The sequence below is a fragment of the Aquarana catesbeiana genome, linkage group LG01 (assembly GCF_042186555.1).
Source record: "Aquarana catesbeiana isolate 2022-GZ linkage group LG01, ASM4218655v1, whole genome shotgun sequence".
In the NCBI taxonomy this organism is placed as follows: Eukaryota; Metazoa; Chordata; class Amphibia; order Anura; family Ranidae; genus Aquarana; species Aquarana catesbeiana.
In genome coordinates this window covers 927,036,931-927,053,582 of record NC_133324.1, presented here as the reverse complement: position 1 = coordinate 927,053,582, position 16,652 = coordinate 927,036,931, and the positions used below count along the sequence as shown (strand labels likewise).

Sequence of the window (16,652 nt, the reverse complement as noted above, 5' to 3'; positions counted from 1 at the left end):
ACCACCCCATTGATTCCATCAGACGGGTCGGAACTGGGAGATCGAGAAGACCGTGAGGTGAAAGGTCTGACCGGGAAACGGCAGGTTAGTGTGCTGCGAACCGAAGGGGGAGAGTGACAGGCAGACCAGGGAAGCAGTGGGAGCAATAACAGGTAGGCTGACCAGGGGAGACTGTAGGCACTGACAAGCCTTGCAAGTGTCAGATTCCAAGGGCGTTTTTGCGATCAAAGTCATAACTAACAGAAAAGACTGACTGTGTGTAGTGGGGATGCTGTGTATTGAGCATTGTGGTGTAACCTGAGCATTGTGGTGTAACCTAAGCATTCTGGTGTAACCTGAGCATTTGAGTACCTGAGCATTCGGGCAAATTCGAAAGCCGCGGAACACCCTTTAAAAGTCTATGGGAGAAATCAAAAGTGCTAAATTTAAAGGATTATATGCATGGTATTGTCATAAAAAGTGTTTGGGGTCCTGGGTCCTGCCCCAGGGGACATGTATCAATGCAAAAAAAAGTTTTAAAAACTGCAGTTTTTTTGGAAGCAGTGATTTAAATAATGCTTAAAGCGAAAAAATAAAAGTGTAATATTTCTTTAAATTTCGTACCTGGGGGTGTCTATAGTATGCCTGTAAAGGGGCGCATGTTTCCCGTGTTTAGAACAGTCTGACAGCAAAATTACATTTCTAAAGGAATAAAAGTCATGTAAAACTACTACCGCTAGCGCCGGCTATAATGAATTGTTGGTCCAGCAATACACAAAAAAGTTCAGGTCTGGTATGGATTTTAAGGGGAACCCAAGCACCAAAATTTAAAAAAAATCCATACCTGACCCTTATCTGAGCATGCAACCTGGCAGGCCGCAGGAAAAGAGGGGGGACACGAGAGCGCTCTCTCTCCTGAACCGTACCAGGCCACATGCCCTCAACATTGGGAGGGTGCTTTGGGGTAGCCCCCAAAGCACCTTGTCCCCATGTTGATGGGGAGAAGGGCCTCATCCCCACAACCCTTGCCCGGTGGTTGTGGGGGTCTGCGGGCAGGGGGCTTATCGGAATCTTGAAGCCCCCTTTAACAAGGGGACCCCCAGATCCCACCCCCCCGTGTGAATATGTGAATTGGTAATGGGGTACAAATGTACCCCTACCAATTCACAAAAAAAGTGTCAAAAAGGTTAAAAAACACAAGAGAGGGATTTTGACAAGTCCTTTTTTAATCTCTTCTTCTTTCCGCTTCTTCTTCCATCTGCATTCTTCTTCTTCGGTGTTCTTCTTCTTCCTCCATCTTCTTTTTCTCCATCTTCTTCTTCTCCATCTTCTTCCTCCGCTCTTCTCATCCTGCATCTTCCTCCGGCTTCTTCTCCACTTCGTCTGCACGATCCACCTCAGTGGGAGTCTTCCGCTGTGTGACGCTTTGGCTCTTCTGACACTTCTTATATAACGGAGGGTGGGGCCACCCGGTGACCCCGCCCTCCTCTGACGCACAGGGACTTCACGGGGACTTCCCTATGGCTTTCCCCGTGTTGTCAGAGGGGGCGGGGTCACCCGGTTATGTAAACCCCCGTTTGTGTATTTTGGCGCGGGGTTCCCCTAATATCCATACCAGAACTGAAGGGCATTGTATGGAATCTAGGGGGACCCCCACGCATTTTTCTTTTTAATTTTGGTTCAGAGTTCCCCTGTGGGGGAATCCCATGCCATTTTTATCAATTAACTTTTATGTGTATTGCCAGACCGACAATTTATTATAGCCGGCGCTAGCGATAGTAGTTTTACAGTAGTTAGTAGTGATAGTAGCGATAGTAGTTTTACATGACTTTTTTTTCTTTAGAAATGTCATTTTGCTGTCTAAACACGGCAAACATGTGCCCCTTTACAGGCATACTATAGACACCCCCCAGGTACGAAATTTAAAGGAATATTACACTTTTATTGTTTCACTTTAAGCAGTATTAAAATCACTGCTCCCAAAAAAAGGTCAGTTTTTAAAACTTCTTTTTGCATTGATACATGTCCCCTGGGGCTGGACCCAGGTCCCCAAACACTTTTTATGGCAATAACTTGCATATAAGCCTTTAAAATTAGCACTTTTGATTATTCATGTTCGTGTCCCATAGACTTTAACAGTGTTTGCGTGTTCAAACAAATTTTTTGCCTGTTCGTATGTTATGAATGCGAACCGAACCGGGGGGGTGTTCGGCTCATCCCTAGTGAGTACTTAAGCATTTTGGTGTAACCTGTGTATTGTGAGTACCTGAGCATTGTGAGTACCTGTGTATTGTGGTGTAACCCATGTATCGTGAGTACCTGTGTATCTTGAGTGCTGTGAGCGCCCGTATCAACACTGAGTAGACTCTCCATAATAAAGAAGAGTTGGGATCGTACCCAGCAGGGGCCAGCACTGAGGCGGGTGGAGACAAAGAGGTGCAGGCACCAGAACAGAGTAGATGGATAGAGGAGAAAGAGTCAGGGAGGTCGATCTCAGGCTGGACTATCCCAATAAGTATGCTCTGTTGCGTGACATTGGTGAAACCAGTCAGGGACCAGAATCGATGGAGCACAGTGATGCTGCCAGGGGAATAACTCCTCCAGTAAGGTTGGGGGTGAAGCCAAGGGAAAGGAAAGACAGATTCTGGTGGTAAGGGACTCAATTCTCAGAAGGACAGAGAGGGTAATCTGTCACAAAGACCTGAAGCGCTGTACTGTATGTTGTGTATAGGGCGCTCGGATCCGGCACATCACGGATCTGGTAGACAGATTACTGGGAGGAGCTGGGGAAGACCTGGCTATCATGGTGCATGTTGGCACCAATGACAAAGTCAGAGGAAGATGGAGTATCCTAAAAAACAATTTTAGGGACCTAGGAGCTAAACTGAGGAAAATACTACCGGTACCTCAAGCCACACCAGAAAGGCAGCGGCAGATTAGGGGAGTAAACAAGTGGCTGAGGAGCTGGTGTAGAAAGGAGGAGTTTGGGTACCTGGAGAACTGGGCCGACTTCTCAGTCAGTTACCGGCTCTTAAGCAGGGACAGACTGCACCTAAATGGGGAAGGCTGGGACAGAAGATGGCTAATAAGTTAGCTGGGCTGTTAAACTAGGCGACGGGAGGAAGGTCAAGATGTAGAGTTAGCCAGCGTGGAACAAATTCCAGAGAGTAATCCAGAGGTTCCCATCCTTGCCGCCATTCCAAACTGTGATAGGAGGTCCACCCCCCTCCTCCCTCTGATTAGGGGGCATGTAGCATACTCCCAGTATTACTTTCCCCTTGGTTTCCTCCCTTTGTACCTCTACCCATAAAGATTTCACCTCCTTCCTTGCTCCATTAGTAATGTCGTGATTAGTGCTTTAATCAACCTACCACTAATGCCCCCAGCATTAGTAGTAGGTTGGCTAAAACACCTAAACCCCAGGTAAGTATAGTAACAAGTCCTATTTGCAACCTCAGAACACCCAATAAGGAGATAGTATGTGACCATTCAAAACTGCGTGACTTGTTCACTATAGTCAGGAATCTGGCGGACAAGATGGAAGAACTAGAGCTGCTATTGTACAAGGAATTTCAGAGACTTGGTTCAACAGCTCTCATGATTGGCTGGCAACCATCCAAGGGTGTTCCCTATATCGCAAAGATAGGGAGGGTAAAAAAAGGGGGTGAAGTATGCCTGTATATCAGAAATTATGTACAAGTGAATGTGAGAGACAACATCACTAATGGAACAAGGGAGGAGGTGAAATATTTATGGGTAGAGCTACAAAGGAAAAACCAAGGAAACCAAGGGGAAAGTAATACTAGGAGTATGCTTTAAGCCCCCTAACCAGAGGGAGGAGGGGGAGGTGGACCTCCTATCACAGTTTAGAATGGTGGCAAGGATGGGAAGTGTCATTATAATAGGGATTTTATTTATCCAGACATAGACTTGGCGGAAGGAACCGCGCATTCGGCTAAGGCTCACCCTTTCCTAAATGTCTTACAGTACAATTTCATGGGTCAGATGGTAATTGCAACAACAAGGAACAATGCATTACCAGACCTACTGATTAATAACAATACAGACCTGATCACTGATGTAGAAATATGGGGCAATTTAGGAAACAGCCACCATAGGTCAATTTGTTTCAGTATAAATTACACAAATAGGAAACATAAGGGGCATGCAAAGATACTGAATTTCAAAAGCGCCAACTTCCATAAACTACGCTCCTTGCTAGAAGATATTAAATGATAAATAAATTAAAGGATAAAATTCTAGGAACAAAGAACACAGAGGAAAAATGGGTGTGCTTTAAGAGCATATTAAATAAGGGTATTAGCCAGTGCATCCCGATGGGAAATACATTTAAGAGAGCTAATAAAAGTCCTGGGTTGCTTAACTCCATCATAAAAATGCATATAAAAGCAAAGGAGAAGGCCTTCAAAAAATACAAGGCTGAGGGATCATTGTCAGCATTCCAACTTTACAAAGAATGCAACAAGAAATGTAAGGGTGCAATCAGGGTGGCTAAGATAGAACATGAAAGGCATATAGTGGAGGAGAGTAAAAAAAATCCCAAGAAAATCTTTAAGTATATAAATAGTAAAAGATGGAGGTTGGATCATATTGGCCCCATAAAGAATGCCGGGGTCACGTAGGGAGTGATGATGTCAGCGCGTAGCTCCACCCGACATGTTTCGCCATACGTGACATCTTCTAAGGGCACGTGACCCCAGATGTGCGGGTGTTTGAATTTTATTGCCAGCAAGTACTTTTATGATGTATCAAACCAGAATTTTTTAGTAATAAACCAGTTTTAAAAATAACGCACTATTGGAGCCTTTATTCCTTTCACACTCTGTGAGACCTCTGAGGATTGGGATCTCGAGGAAGGGAGGACGATGACTCTGTACCAGGAAGGACATCTTCAGACCGCTAGTGTATCCCGGAGCCAGAATCCACGTAGACCCCGCAGAGGGCTATATCTGCATGTGTGCATGACCTTGCTGCTACAGGGGGTCCACGCTGTCCGGTAAGAGGCTCCACTTCTCTAAGTGATTACCACACAGAGATCTTCACTTCTTTTCCCCCTGTGGTGGTGCAAGTCCCGGAAAATTTTCCATCTTGCTCAAAATCTTTTTCAGTGTAGAACCTACTTCACTTCATTTTTCAGATATAATATATTTATATTTATTTACACATCATTTTCATGATTTTAATTAGCATGGTATACCGTTTCCATTTTAAAAAGGGGATTAACTCCAGAGATAAAATGATAATTCTCCCAATCTACAAGACTCTGGTCTGGCAGCACCTGGAGTATGCCATCCAGTTCTGGGCACCAGTCTTCAGGAAGGATGTGCTGGAACTGGAGAGAGTCCAGAGAAGGGCAACCAAGCTAATGAAGGGACTGGAGGATCTCAGCTATGGGGAAAGACTGCAAGCAATGAACTTATTCTCTCTGGAGATGAGATGCTTGAGAGGGGATATGATTTAAATGTACAAATACCATTCTGGTGACCCCATAATAGGGATAAAAGTCTTCCTTGAAAGGGAATATAAAAAGGCACGCGGCCATTCACTAAAATTAGAAGAGAAGCGGTTTAACCTTAAACTGCGTAGAGGGATCTTTACTGTTAAGGATGTGGAATGTTAAGGCAGTGGTTTCAGCAGAGAGCATAGATCATTTTAAAAAAACTATTAGATGGGCACCTGAGCAACCATAACATACAGGGATATACAATGTAATACTGACATAAAAACACACACACAGGTTGGACTTGATGGACTTGTGTCTTTTTTCAACCTCACCAACTATGTAGCTATGTAACTATGTAACTGGAATGCAATAGGGAATAACCCGCAGTCGATTTGCTATAGTTTTGGGCATGATATTATAGTATTATCTTCATGACCTACCTAAAGGTCCAAAAAGGCTAGTTTTTCTGCATCCAAGACAAGTGTTCGACAAATGCTGCAACCAGGTCTTGAGGACTGTCCCAGGTGATAATAATGTCCATATTGTGCCATATGTACTGGGATTCATAATATCCCATAGCCAGATTTGCATATGAGGCTGCAAAATTTGCACCCATGGTGGGCCCTTAAACTTATTCATTGCTAAAACTAAAATAATTATGTGTAAGACAAAATTCTCTGCCCTCTAAGATGAAGTTGGCCTGTCTCTGATTAATGAAAGAGTCTGTATACAAACAATTATTCAAAGCTGAAAGACCAAATTGGTGGGGTATACACAGTACGTGTACAATGAGCTGACGTCTAAGGACACCCATCAATAATTAGGTTCCTATCTGTAGGGTTGTAACAGTTCTAGTAAATGGGTACTGTCCCTTATGTATGATTGCAGACAGGGGGAGTTGTCTGGTTCTTATGAATCTTGGGTATATAGTAGAAGTAGGTGGTTTGTCAAAACTTCCTACACAAAAAGGAGGCTTCAACTTTGTCTATAATGCTGCTATCTATGCCACACCTCACCAAAGAGTCTGCCTCAATTTTGTATTTAGTAAGGGGTCTTTTTGACATAACTGGATGTGTCTGACAATAACCTGTATGCCTCAGTTATATAATCTATTTGTCTTGGATAATTATGCCCCCTCTCTTATCGATAGTCGTGATGATGATATCATTGTTGTCCATGAGATTTTAAAGTGCTTGATGTTCAATAGAGGTTAAGTAATCTAAATTATAATATTTTAGTGTAGGTAGTTGACAAAGTTTAAGAAAATTAAAATATACCATTTTGTAAAATGTCTCAAGGTATGGGCCCTTGGCATGATATGGGTAGAAAATGGATCTGGTCTTAAGTGAAGAGTGTACTATAGGTGGAGAAGCGATGAGATGTTGGGTGTACAAGCTGAGGTCCTCATAAGAGCTCTCTTGGTATAGTTGTACAAATGTGTCAATAATATCAGCTTCAAAATCAAATTCTATGGGGCAAGAAGGGTAAGGTGTGGGTGCAAGTCCCCGATTCATGGAAAGGGAATGGTTTTCTTTTGCCACTTTGACCTGAAAGAATCTTTTTAAGAGTCAGGTTTTGTATATATCTATTAAGATCTTAACACAAAAGGTAGGGGTTGGGTTTATTATAGATGGCAAAATTAGGTCCTCGACTCAGCAGTAGGGATGAGCCGAACACCCCCCTGTTCGGTTCGCACCAGAACATGCGAACAGGAAAAAAGTTCGTTCGAACATGCGAACACCGTTAAAGTCTATGGGACACGAACATGAATAATCAAAAGTGCTAATTTTCAAGGCTTATATGCAAGTTATTGTCATAAAAAGTTTTTGGGGACCTGGGTCCTGCCCCAGGGGACATGGATCAATGCAAAAAAAAGTTTTAAAAACGGCCATTTTTTCAGGAGCAGTGATTTTAATAATGCTTAAAGTCAAACAATAAAAGTGTAATATCCCTTTAAATTTCGTACCTGGGGGGTGTCTATAGTGTGCCTGTAAAGGGGCGCATGTTTCCTGTGTTTAGAACAGTCTGACAGCAAAATGACATTTTGAAGGAAAAAACTCATTTAAAACTACCCGCGGCTATTGCATTGCCGACAATACACATAGAAGTTCATTGATAAAAACGGCATGGGAATTCCCCAAAGGGGAACCCCGAACCAAAATTAAAAAAAAAAAATGACGTGGGGGTCCCCCTAAATTCCATACCAGGCCCTTCAGGTCTGGTATGGATATTAAGGGGAACCCCGGCCAAAATTAAAAAAAAAAAATGACGTGGGGTTCCCCCTAAATTCCATACCAGACCCTTCAGGTCTGGTATGGATTTTAAGGGGAACCCCGCGCCAAAAAAAAAAAAAAAAACGGCGTGGGGTCCCCCCAAAAATCCATACCAGACCCTTATCCGAGCACGCAACCTGGCAGGCCGCAGGAAAAGAGGGGGGGACGAGAGTGCGGCCCCCCCTCCCTCCTGAACCGTACCAGGCCACATGCCCTCAACATTGGGAGGGTGCTTTGGGGTAGCCCCCCAAAACACCTTGTCCCCATGTTGATGAGGACAAGGGCCTCATCCCCACAACCCTGGCCGGTGGTTGTGGGGGTCTGCGGGCGGGGGGCTTATCGGAATCTGGAAGCCCCCTTTAACAAGGTGACCCCCAGATCCCGCCCCCCCCCCTGTGTGAAATGGTAAGGGGGTACATAAGTACCCCTACCATTTCACGAAAAAAGTGTCAAAAATGTTAAAAATGACAAGAGACAGTTTTTGACAATTCCTTTATTTAAATGCTTCTTCTTTCTTCTATCTTCCTTCATCTTCTGGTTCTTCTGGCTCTTCTGGTTCTTCTGGTTCTTCCTCCGGCGTTCTCGTCCAGCATCTCCTCCGCGGCGTCTTCTGTCTTCTTCTCCTCGGGCCGCTCCGCACCCATGGCATGGGGGGGAGGCTCCCGCTCTTCTCTTCTTCTCTTCTTCTTTTCTTCTTTTCTTCTTTTCTTCTCTTCTTCTCTTCTTCTTCATTTTCTTCTCCGGGCCGCTCCGCAATCCATGCTGGCATGGAGGGAGGCTCCCGCTGTGTGACGGCGCTCCTCGTCTGACAGTTCTTAAATAACGGGGGGGGCGGGGCCACCCAGTGACCCCGCCCCCCTCTGACGCACAGTGACTTGACGGGACTTCCCTGTGACGTCACGGGGAATGCCACAGGGAAGTCCCGTCAAGTCACCGTGCGTCAGAGGGGGGCGGGGTCACCGGGTGGCCCCGCCCCCCGTTATTTAAGAACTGTCAGACGAGGAGCGCCGTCACACAGCGGGAGCCTCCCTCCATGCCAGCATGGATTGCGGAGCGGCCCGGAGAAGAAAATGAAGAAGAAGAGAAGAGAAGAAGAGAAGAAAAGAAGAAAAGAAGAAAAGAAGAAGAGAAGAAGAGCGGGAGCCTCCCCCCCATGCCATGGGTGCGGAGCGGCCCGAGGAGAAGAAGACAGAAGACGCCGCGGAGGAGATGCTGGACGAGAACGCCGGAGGAAGAACCAGAAGAACCAGAAGAGCCAGAAGAACCAGAAGATGAAGGAAGAAAGAAGAAAGAAGAAGCATTTAAATAAAGGAATTGTCAAAAACTGTCTCTTGTCATTTTTAACATTTTTGACACTTTTTTCGTGAAATGGTAGGGGTACTTATGTACCCCCTTACCATTTCACACAGGGGGGGGCCGGGATCTGGGGGTCACCTTGTTAAAGGGGGCTTCCAGATTCCGATAAGCCCCCCGCCCGCAGACCCCCACAACCACCGGCCAGGGTTGTGGGGATGAGGCCCTTGTCCTCATCAACATGGGGACAAGGTGTTTTGGGGGGCTACCCCAAAGCACCCTCCCAATGTTGAGGGCATGTGGCCTGGTACGGTTCAGGAGGGAGGGGGGGCCGCACTCTTGTCCCCCCTCTTTTCCTGCGGCCTGCCAGGTTGCGTGCTCGGATAAGGGTCTGGTATGGATTTTTGGGGGGACCCACGCCGTTTTTTTTTTGGCGCGGGGTTCCCCTTAAAATCCATACCAGACCTGAAGGGTCTGGTATGGAATTTAGGGGGAACCCCACGTCATTTTTTTTTTTAAATTTTGGCCGGGGTTCCCCTTAATATCCATACCAGACCTGAAGGGCCTGGTATGGAATTTAGGGGGACCCCCACGTCATTTTTATTTTTTAATTTTGGTTCGGGGTTCCCCTTTGGGGAATTCCCATGCCGTTTTTATCAATGAACTTCTATGTGTATTGTCGGCAATGCAATAGCCGCGGGTAGTTTTAAATGAGTTTTTTCCTTCAAAATGTCATTTTGCTGTCAGACTGTTCTAAACACAGGAAACATGCGCCCCTTTACAGGCACACTATAGACACCCCCCAGGTACGAAATTTAAAGGGATATTACACTTTTATTGATTGACTTTAAGTATTATTAAAATCACTGCTCCTGAAAAAACGGCCGTTTTTAAAACTTTTTTTTGCATTGATCCATGTCCCCTGGGGCAGGACCCAGGTCCCCAAACACTTTTTATGACAATAACTTGCATATTAGCCTTTAAAATTAGCACTTTTGATTTCTCCCATAGACTTTTAAAGGGTGTTCCGCGGCATTCGAATTTGCCGCGAACACCCCAAATTGTTCGCTGTTCGGTGAACTTGCGAACAGCCAATGTTCGAGTCGAACATGAGTTCGACTCGAACTCGAAGCTCATCCCTACTCAGCAGTAGTTTTTTGATTTCTGACATATTTTTACAGTCTGCAACATTTTGTTTTGTTGCTTCCTATTTGTTCATCGTACTCCTATATAGCCTCTCTTATGTGTTTTCTCTTTTTGGGGAACTGTCTGGAGGGGGGTCTATCTCTAAAAAAAGTCTCTACCACTGTGTTGTAAAACAATAGAGACGGTAAAAAGTGTCAGGTTGGTATGGTTGACATAAATGGACTTACAGTGGGGACGGAAAGTATTCAGACCCCCTTACATTTTTCACTCTTTGTTATATTGCAGCCATTTGCTAAAATCATTTAAGTTCATTTTTTCCTCATTAATGTACACACAGCACCCCATTTTGACAGAAAAAACAGAATTGTTGACATTTTTGCAGATTTATTAAAAAAGAAAAACGGAAATATCACATGGTCCTAACTATTCAGACCCTCTGCTTGGTATTTAGTAGAAGCAACCTTTTGATCTAATACAGCCATGAGTCTTTTTGGGAAAGATGCAACAAGTTATTCACACCTGGATTTCGGATCATCTGCCATTCCTCCTTGCAGGTCCTCTCCAGTTCTGTCAGGTTGGATGCTAAACGTTGGTGGACAGCCATTTTTAGGTCTCTCCAGAGATGCTCAATAGGGTTTAAGTCAGGGCTCTGGCTGGGCCATTCAGTCACGGAGTTGCTGTGAAGCCACTCCTTCATTATTTTAGCTGTGTGCTGAGGGTCATTGTCTTTTTGGAAGGTAAACCTTTGGCCCAGTCTGAGATCCTGAGCACTCTGGAGAAGGTTTTCATCCAGGATATCCCTGTACTTGGCCGCATTAATCTTTCCCTTGATTGAAACCAGTGGTCCTGTCCCTGCAGCTGAAAAACACCCCCACAGCATGATTCTGCCACCACCATTGGACAGGTGATGAGCAGTGCCTGGTTTTCTGCACACATACCGCTTAGAATTAGGGCCAAAAAGTTCTGTCTTGGTCTCATCAGACCAGAGAATCTTATTTCTCACCATCTTGGAGTCCTTCGGGTGTTTTTTTAGCAAACTCCATGCGGGCTTTCATTGTGTCTTGCACAAAAGAGGCTTCCGTCGGGCTACTCTGCCATAAAGCCCCGACTGGTGGAGGGCTATGGTGATGGTTGACTTTCTACAATTTTCTCCCATCTCCCGACTGCATCTCTGGAGCTCAGCCACAGTGATCTTTGGGTTCTTCTTTACCTCTCTCACCAAGGCTCTTCTCCCCCGATAGCTCAGTTTGGCCATACGGCCAGCTCTAGGAAGGGTTCTGGTCATCCCAAACATCTTCCATTTAAGGATTATGGAGGCTACTGTGCTCTTAGGAACCTTAAGTGCAGCAGAAATGTTTTTGTAACCTTGGCCAGATCTGTGCCTTGCCACAATTCTGTCTCTGAGCTCTTCAGGCAGTTCCTTTGACCTCATGATTCTCATTTGCTCTGACATGCACTGTGAGCTGTAAGGTCTTATATAGACAGGTGTGTGGCTTTCCTAATCAAGTCCAATCAGTATAATCAAACACAGCTGGACTCAAATGAAGGTGTAGAACCATCTCAAGGATGATCAGAAGAAATGGACAGCACCTGAGTTAAATATATAAGTGTCACAGCAAAAGGTCTGAATACTTAGGACCATGTGATATTTCAGTTTTTCTTTTTTAATAAATCTGTAAAAAAATGTTTACAATTCTGTGTTTTTCTGTCAATATGGGGTGCTGTGTGTACATTAATGAGGAAAAAAAATTAACTTAAATGATTTTAGCAAATGGCTGCAATATAACAAAGAGTGAATTTAAGGGAGTCTGATTACTTTCCGTCCCCACTGTATACAGAAGGACCATTGCGTCATTGATGGAAGTTTGTTAACCTAGCGCTCCAGCCTTTGTTCTGGTTCCCTTTCACAGATTAGTCAGCTCCCAACTGAGCAGCTGACACTTGCAATATAAACAACCTATTTGCCTTTCGTAAATAAGCCTCGCAATGTATTACTGTATAAGTAGCCATCTTGGTAGAACCAGGGCTTTTGCTCCCTCATGTCAGAGCCAGGGATGAGTCAACAGATTTGATCTAAATCTAGTTTTTTCTAGCGGTATTTATACCACTTCTATATATTCTGCTGTCACTGGTTCCTAAGAAAAGAGTGGATGCTATTTCTGTCTGAAAGTATTTTATCTTACCTTCTGCTCTGCTAGAAAATATCAGGGATTCAGGAGAGATCTCTCCAACTCAGAAAAAAATGCTAAAATAATTTTTGTTGCGAAAATGTGGGACAGTTTCAAGTTTTTATTGCAGTGCCCCTGCTGAGGAGATTTCTTCAGCTTCCTGCCCAAGAGTCAATGATAAAGGGGGGAAGGAAAAATGGAAAGATCTTGTCAAAAAATTCACAGATAGCAACTGTCACCAACAGAGGTTCTAAAATCCCGTATTCTATTCCCCCCTAAAAACATAAAAACATTTCTGCTGATTTTTTTTCACAGTTAGATATTATTTAAAATGATTCCCAGAAAAAGCATATGAACTTATCTAACTATAGTGTGCATCTATAATTAGTAGTGCGTTTTTTTTTTGGTTTTTTTTTAATGCTTATGACTAGATAAACCTCAGGTCTTATTAGAATTATTACCTTAGTGAAAAACTATTCTCTAGGTAAAAACATGTTGTAGCATTCTGATTACATCATCAGTAATCACAAAGTCATTTCATAAAACCAAACTGACAGTCCCAGACTAAGAATGCTTGGTTACATTTAAGTCTGTGTTGGTGAAATGCGTCATTGGTATTCAAGTCAAGTCAAGCTTTATTGTCATTCTATTACACCCATCTAAGGGAAGTCCTTAGATGGGTGAATACTCATGATGTAATGACTGTGTATTCTTTCCATTTGGTCTATTAGAAGTTAGCATGACTCCCTTTACATCTAGCACCTGACCCTCGGGAGATGGTGGAAACCATTTTGGAGCGGAGGATGATCTTTTACGTCTAACTGTTAGTAAACATAGTGTTTGAAATAAAGATCTTGCATTAGTTTTTCACACTGTACACTTTTTTTTAGATAAAGGTTTGTGTCATAAGTGTTCAGAAGAGGAGTGGCCAAATGATCACAATCAGTGTGTGCCAAAACCCATTGAATTTCTGTCTTATGGAAATGACCCGGTTTCTCTCACAGTCTCAGTTATTTCTGTTTTACTGTTGGTTAAAACATCTGCTATTTTTTGTGTTTTTATTGTATTTCGAGAGACTCCAGTGGTCAAAGCTAATAACCAAAACTTGAGCTTCATTCTCCTGGTCTCCATTTTCTTGAGCTTCCTCTGTGTGTTTTTGTTTTTGGGTAGACCTGGACCTATCAGCTGCATGTTTCGTCAGACCTGCTTTGGAATCATGTTTTCTGTGGCTGTATCTGCCATTCTAGCCAAAACCATTATGGTCTATATGGCCTTCAAGGCCACCAAACCTGGAAATTTCTGGAGAAAATATATTGGAGTAAAAATATCAAACAGTTTGGTTCTTCTTTGTTCATTTATCCAGGTTTTAATTAGCATAATTTGGCTATTGACTGCCTGTCCATTTCCAGAAATGAACACTGACTTATATGCTGATAAAATTCTTATTCAGTGTAATGAAGGATCTATGCTGGCATTCTCCATACTCCTGGGTTACATGGGACTTCTAGCAGCTGTGAGTTTCTTTGTGGCTTTCCTGGCCAGAAATTTACCAGACAGTTACAATGAGGCCAAATACATCACCTTCAGCATGCTGGTGTTCTGCAGTGTCTGGATTGTTTTTATCCCAGCTTATATGAGTGTTTCGGGGAAGAACATTGTGCTTGTAGAGATATTTGCTATAATAGCTTCTAACTTAGGAATTTTGGTTTGCATATTTACTCCTAAATGTTACATTATCCTGGTGAGACCAGATTTAAATTCAAAAAGTAAAATAGTAAAACAAACCAAAACTTGACAATACATTTTCTTATTCAATTTTTGTTTATAAATGATTACATTGAAGTGGAATGGAGATCCACTTCATCATTCCACTTATACATCGAATATGATTTTTCTGTAGGATTGATTGGGCAGAAATGGTTCTCCAAAAAATTATTGTCACACAGGTTTATTATTGTTATTTTTTTATGCAATACAATTATTTAAACTGTTACTTTGCTCTCTTTATTTCACAGATATTAGAGAAACATGCAACATTGAAAGTTCCATTAAACAAATAAAATATAAGTGGAAGTTTTTTTTTATCTTAATGCATTCTATGCATTAAGATAAAAAAAGCCTTCTGTTTGCAGCAGCCCCCTTAATTCTCTGAGGCCATCTCAATCCAGCAATGTTGCAGGGCAGACTCTCCCTTCTCATTGTCTGAGATAGCAGTGCGGTGCCATTGTAAGTATGATATGTTTGTTAATTTTAAAGAAAAAACAGACTTTATTATCACTAAAGTTAACCATAAGGTTTGTTCTTGGATAGAAAACTGGCTACTGGCATGTCCAAAGGGTCGTGATAAATAATGTATACTCAGAATGGTCTAGAGTGGTTAGTGGGGTACCCCAAGGCTCTGTCCTGGGACCAATTCTGTTTAATTTATTTATAAATGCTATAGAGAATGGGATAAATAGCTTGATCTCAGTGTTTGCTGGTGACACAAAAATATGTAGGACAATAACAACACAGCAGGAGATAGAAACTTTACAGGAAGACCTGAATAAATTAATGGAGTGGGCTACAGCATGGCAAATTAGGTTTAATATTGAAAAATGTAAGGTAATTCACTTGGGGGGTAAAAATATAAGTTACTCATTAGGGGGAGAACCCCCTAGGGGCTTCCAGGATGGAGAAGGATCTAGGGGTCCTAGTAGAAGGCAGACTGAGCAATAGCATGCAGTGTCAAGCTGCGGCTACCAAAGCCACCAGAATATTGGCATGCATTAAAAAGGGAATTTACTCCAGAGATAAAATTACTATTCTGCCATTTTATAAAACTCTGATTCGACCGCATCTGGAGTATTCCATCCAGTTCTGGTTGCCAATCTTCAGAAGGGATGTGCTGGAGCTGAAGAGAGTTCAGAGAAGGGCAACTAAATTAATATGGGGACCTCAATTCTATGAAACGACTACAAGTGCTAAGTTTATTCTTCTTGGAGAAGAGATGCTTGAGAGGAGATATGATAGCAATATACAAATATAACAGTGATCCCAGTGTAAGTATGTAACTTTTCATTCCCAGGAGTATATGAGGACACGGGGCTATACGATGAGACTGGAAGAGAATCGTTTTAACCTTCAGCTACGTAGGGGGTTTTTCACTGTCAGGGTGGTAAGGATGTGGAACTCTCTTCCACAATCTGTCGGCAGGAAGTATGGATAGTATTAAAAGACTCTTGGATGTGCATCTTAGTGAAAACAATATGCAGGGATATGGGAAATGATTTTTCTACACACACATCTACATATGTTGAACTAGATGAACTGTTGTCTTTATTCAACCTTACCAACTATGTAACTTTAAGTCTAAACAATATTTCTACATCACCAATAATTTTCCCCTTTTCCCCAAAAAAACACAGAAGATAAGTTAATTTTTAGGTGAGGTAACAGGTGATATTTATGGGTAAACGGGGAAAGCAGAAGCATGCATGGCCGCAATAGCAATTGCTGCAGTGTGAGTTGGAACCACTCTTTGGGAAAAATGTAGATTTGTTGCCACTACTTTTCAATCAGAAGTAACAGATTTCATATTCCTTGAAAAAGGTGACCCGGCATGTGTCAATTGATGTAATTCTAAATAAAATAATAATAATAATGTTCATCTCTCGTCCTTATTTTTTTTGAGTGATCTCTAGCTATATAGAGATGTTTTATCACAGCTTAAAAGTTCAAGTCTTCAACTATATTGAAGTTGGATGTAGAGCTTACAAAGTGAGAAGTGCCAACTCACCGTAGCTCCAGTGATGTCTAAATGAATAAAAGTCAGTAAGAGCTTTGGGATATTGATTTGGCCCCTCAGAATCAATTGCAGTCTTCCAATAAGTTTACAGATAATTCCTAGTCTCTCTCTCTCTCTTCAATGACATCACCACCATAAACCAAAGAGATACTATAGTGTAGTATGTTTATTCACCATATTAAAAGACATCAAAAGTGTTGCACTTACATATCTGTGCCCTGACTCGGCACAAATGTATACAGCTTTGTGTTTTGAATACTGTCTCTCTTCTGCCTCTCTGGATCGGTGTGCATTCCACCACCAAGAAGTCTGGGCCAGAGGTGAAGTCAGACGTACCCGGAGGTGGTGGCGGCTGGACGGCTGTATACATTTGTGCCGAGTCAGAGCACATATATGTAAGTGCAATACTTTTAATGTCTTTTAATATGGTGAATAAACATACTACACTATAGTATCTCTTTGGTTTACGGTGATGTCATTGAAGAGAGAGAGAGGGAGATTAGGGAGTATTTGGAGGCCTAATGGAAGACTGTGATTGATTC

At 42.7% G+C, this 16,652-nt stretch overlaps 1 protein-coding gene across 1 annotated transcript in view; it reads left to right on the top strand.

Moving 5' to 3' along the window:
- LOC141128100 (vomeronasal type-2 receptor 26-like) overlaps window positions 1-14,118 on the top strand; it is a 49,401-nt gene extending 35,283 nt beyond the window's left edge. The window contains exon 3 of the mRNA XM_073615184.1: window positions 13,214-14,118. Coding sequence (XP_073471285.1) covers window positions 13,214-14,118 — 905 coding nt within the window. The remainder of the gene's footprint in view (window positions 1-13,213) is intronic.
- Window positions 14,119-16,652: the final 2,534 nt, after the last annotated feature.